At 48.6% G+C, this 4,900-nt stretch overlaps 2 protein-coding genes across 2 annotated transcripts; both read right to left on the bottom strand.

Annotated features, from left to right (window-relative positions):
• Positions 1–44: 44 nt before the first annotated feature.
• On the bottom strand, positions 45–533 carry Pmar_PMAR002609 (hypothetical protein; the record flags this gene model as incomplete). Its single annotated transcript, XM_002768851.1, has 1 exon — positions 45–533. The coding sequence occupies one exon, from the start codon at positions 531–533 to the stop codon at positions 45–47; it is 489 nt and encodes a 162-aa protein (XP_002768897.1).
• Positions 534–3,472: 2,939 nt separating this feature from the next.
• Positions 3,473–4,749, bottom strand: Pmar_PMAR002608 (gag/pol/env polyprotein, putative; the record flags this gene model as incomplete). Its single annotated transcript, XM_002768850.1, has 1 exon — positions 3,473–4,749. A coding segment is annotated over one exon (1,277 nt), but the record flags the coding sequence as incomplete, so codon positions are not given.
• Positions 4,750–4,900: the final 151 nt, after the last annotated feature.

The raw sequence follows: 4,900 nt of genomic DNA, 5'->3' as shown, positions 1-4,900 counted from the left end.
AAGTACGGAGTTGTATATAACCAAGGGGGTCCTCGTCGATCTTCTCAGCTAGCTGCGGTAGTAATGTAACTGCTTCGGGAAGGTATCACCCCAAACATAGACAGAGCCTTCGAGTTCATGACTTGGATAGTGTCTTCGGAACCAGCAGTCTTGTCGTTACCTCCGCTCTTCGTGACCCTTTTCAGAGCTCCAACGACTCTAGCTTTGATAATTTGATATGTCAATTGATCATATCCAGAAGTAACGCTCCCGCTGGAGGTTCCAACACTGCTCACCGCAGAACTCTTACCCACTGTAGCATCGGACTGCTTAGCAGTATCCGGGGGGTCCTCTGATACTGCTTCCCCGCTATCAGCCCTCACTTCCCCAACTAGCTCTTTAGCGCACTTGTCGCCAATGGCATTTCTGGCATCGCTATCCTCGTAGATGTCCCTTAATACCTCGATTGTGTAAACCTTGAAGCTGGCCAACACTTTGACGATGGTGGGAGCTAGGTCCGGAGTAGAGATAAACGTAGTGACACTTATTTCCATTTTTATGAGGAAAGAAGTTGAAATGTTAAACTGCTAATGGTAACATGAACAAGTAAACCATCCACTTCGGTGGCGGACCACGGCACAATGGATGTCATAGCGCGTCATAGAGAGAAAATCCGACGAGCTAACCTGTAGCTATGTTTAACGAGACGCATCATACACATGTGAATTCAAAACAAGGTGTTTCCAGAAGCTCAACAGTGATCGACGAGCCACAGCAAGGCAGCCGTCAGACCAAGTCGAGACAACCTTCACACTAACAAAGTACTCAAGAACAAGCCCTATGATATACTAAAGCCTATAAGCTACTTTCTTCGTGACAATATCACGGTGATGCGTATATGTTCAACCAATTGACCTAACCACCGAGAGCACCATATTGATTGCTCTACGTGGATGCCCTGCAATCCTCCTTGGATCGCCGTATTGCCTATCAGTGCGCCATCGCAGTGATATCAAAGGCCATAACCACTGGTTAATAACCGGTAATCAGATGGTGCCTGTTTGCTACCATCGATTCCAAACCCTCTCGTGTTAATGTATCTCACGAGCAAACCTTTGGTTTCAAGGGGATGACCCCGTTAACCACATATTCCCACCGATGCGCCATCGCATTGGGAAAACCCCGCTGACCACATCCCCGCTCTCCTCGGGGAGTCAGTGATTCTGGCGTCTAACGCCAACCTCCAAATGGTAGGCTTAACCATTTAAGCGTGCTACCCGCTAACACAACACTTCAAGAAACTATTCTTTCTCGAGCAACATGGTAGAACACAAATAGTTCCTTTCGCCTGATTGGACCTGCAAAAGAAATGTTTCAAGGGGAATGACCCTCCACCGATGCGCCATCGCATTGGGAAACCCCACTGACCACATTCCCGTTCTCCTCGGGGAGTCAGTGATTCTGACGTCTAGCGCCAACCTCCAAATGGGTAGGCTTAACCGTTTAAGCGTGCTACCCGCCAACACAGCCCTTCAAGAAACTACTCTAGAAACGTGACGAAACAAAAATAGTTCCTTTCGTCCGATTGAACCTAAAAAAAAATTGTTCATACCGTAGTTGAAACAGAATCGCTGCACATAACTCCATGGACTCTGTTTATTCGACAATCTGTTACCAACGTGAAATTCTTTATGCCCGGAGCGCGAGTTCGTCGCGCTTCCGAAGCACGTAACTACCCAAACTGGTGCCACATATGCAAAGGTAAATGCGGCGAGCGCCATTTCCCCCATTGCGTTGTGCAGTCGTTGAACTTGCTCCCTTACAGAACCTTCACGTCCCAGTACCTCATCGTGGTGTGGAGGTTACTGGATGGTGAATTCTAACAAGATCGAAACTGGGATCAAACTGCCACCACTTACATGCTACCCCACCCAGGAAAAAATTCTCACCTCGGGTTCGTCACTGTCGTTACGACAGTGTCGTACTCTGCATTCTGCTCCAGGATTTCTGGATTTCTCTGAGAGCGCCGTTATGCTGGATGGCTTCGAGACAGCTGATAGTACCAGCCAGGCTGGTTGTATACCGTAGTTGTTCTTGTTCTCTGCTAACAACTCAAGTCTTCGTAAGATGGTGTAAGGTAGGCTAGGCTAGTAGTATTGGTGACGACTGATGACAGGTTCACAGCAGAGTGAACAAGAAAGGGATCAACAAAGTATGATTATGAGAGCTCGGCGTGACCTCACTCTTTAGCTATGGCACGGCGGAGCGAAGTAAAGCACGTTTCGCAACTTTCCCACTTCCATCTCGGAGATGGAACACTCCGGGGGCGCGACATGATCTACCTACAAAGTACCGAAGAGCGGAGACGAAAGGCACTGTTCAAAATGACTGACCAAGTAGGGATTGGACTTCAGGTAGCCGCCAATCTTATAGACGCACTGATTGTTCGGAAGTCATCAATGCTCGACTCAGCAGTATGCTAGGAGAAGGAGTACCGACCGATATCGTAGTACTGGATATCGTCGAAAGGTGAGAGAGAGCAGCTCGATCATGCAACATTCATGAGAGCTAACGAGTGTCGACTGGCCGTGACGCATTACCCCTCTCAAGAGTAGCGACCTTCGCGTGTGAGAATGATAGGCACTGAGTGCTGACCAACGCGGACAGAAGCACGAAGGCGCGGGTGAGGATCCAGCTCAAGTCACCAGTCACACCCCGACAGAAAGGTAATAATGACGAACCCTCCTGTTGGCGGGTAATCCAGACTTGCGCACCGCTGGCGACCCGGAGGTACCAGTAAACATCCCGGAGGGTAATGGTGGCACAAGGTGGACTGAGGCTCTCTCGAAAGACAAACCTTCTCAGGTGAAATAGATGCTCGTGGAGAACGAAGTACACAGCATTTACCGTAGTGGGTGGCGATCAGCCAGATCGTCGAACGCCATCGTCCTGTCTCCGATGCTCTATAAATAGAAAATGTCGCTTACCAGAGGCACACCCGTCGAAGGAGAGTACTGATTGCTACTACGCACACTTCGACCGACAACCATAAAAGACGAAAATGACATGGACAGCCTACCAAATGAGTAATCAACGGGATAATTGACTGAATGAGTATGGATCTACTGACTAATAACTGATAAGTGATTACGGGCGTCATACAATCGGGACTCTGCATCTCTCGTCATCGGTAACCTAACTCTGTAACAGCACAGCGTCGGCATGCTATCGAAAAACCCATTATTGCGAGTCACAGAAAGAGTCCTTCCATCATTTAATAATTCTCCAGCACTATTAGCTTCCGATGAATTCCAAACGTCCGAGTGCTGGTCACGTGATGAGACGCGCCAAAAGCTAGTGGTTGGGCGTCCGTCGATGTTACATAAAATCACGACGGTTGAGTCGATAGTAAGATTTTCAGGTGAGCATACAGGTAAAGATGATAATTTTTCGATCAGATTTTTCATACGAAGAGAACCGTCAGCGATCTCACTTTGCTGCAATTCTCGAGTCACAGCAATCGCCGGTAGATCCGGGAAACTACCGTCCCGATCATAGGATTTTTTACATTCAAGAAGAACATTTTTATTTGGGAGATCATTCTTAGCCAGCACGATATTTCCAATATACTCATCCGATACTCTATGAGAAGAATCAACAATGCGTATCACACTACCGCGAACAGATACGACAATAGTACATTCAGAGGCGGGCTGCTTAGGTCTCAGAATGCGAACAAAATCCCCTACACGGATAACTTCTGTAGTCTTAGTTCTCCTGGTAAGACTGCTACGCGCCTTATCGCGCAGGTCGCACCACAGAGCAATATACTCCTTCATGGTAACATCTCTGGTGATTCGACGTGAGTCATTCATCTGTTGAAGTAGCGCAGTCCAACTGGGAATATCTATCAGGTGATCTATACCTAGCTGGGCTAACTCCTCGTCGTCAGTGGTCAACTCAGCTCCGGGGATGCGTGGTGGTATACCGTAGACCATCATATATGGCGATAACACGCTGTTGTTGCTATAGCTCGCAGCGTTCCATGCATACACCGCTCGGGGGAGTCTCGTCATCCAGTTATTGTCTCCGACCAACGACGGATCCTCCTTGTCGAGAAGCATGGGTCTGAGATGGTCTCTTAGGCCCTTATGAGGCCGTTCAACCCATCCTGCCAGGCTTGACGATGCCACTGGAAAGTACTTCAGACGGATCTGTCTCTTAGCTGCCCAGCTCCGGAACGTGTCGGCAGCTATAAAGTTGGATCCTTGATCCACTATCAACACCCGTGGAATCACGGTGTTATAGAATAAGCGATCAAGTGCTTCTGCAGCTTGTTGCCCAGAGAATCCAGTGATAGGTACTGCTCTCAGCCATTTCGTGGAAATGCACGTGGCGCTTATGATCCCGACGAAACGGCATCCCTCCACTTCGAGAGGTGGCAAATACATTACATCAATACCAACTAATTCTCCTGGATTGAGATTACTACGCCATTTCACTACTGATGCCGCCCTTCGCCAGGTTCTGTTGGCTCTGGTTCTCTGACAGCACTCACATTCAGCGACAACCTTCGCGCAGACTTTGTGCATGCGCTTCCACCAATAGTTTCTCTTCACTACGTTAGTAGTGCGCACCCCGCCAGGATGGGCAGCTGCTCTGTGTGCTTCAGTGGCGAGTTGGATGCGGGTTTGCAAGGTTGCGGCAGTACAGGGAATAACCACTGGATGTGATGCTATTGCTTCATTCTGTTGAACATACACTGGAGACCTACGGCAGATAAGATCGTTATCGTCAATGAAGAAATCTCGAGCCCACTTAGGGGCGTCGTTTCTGCCTATCACTTCTCTGGTACGTGAGCACCAATTGTCATTCAGCTGCAACTGTAGTAGGTCAGCAGTAGTCATGGGGCAGCAAGAGG

The sequence above is a fragment of the Perkinsus marinus genome, assembly GCF_000006405.1.
Source record: "Perkinsus marinus ATCC 50983 genomic scaffold scf_1104296966988, whole genome shotgun sequence".
Classification (NCBI taxonomy): Eukaryota; Perkinsozoa; order Perkinsida; family Perkinsidae; genus Perkinsus; species Perkinsus marinus.
This window is presented reverse-complemented; position numbering and strand designations above follow the sequence as displayed.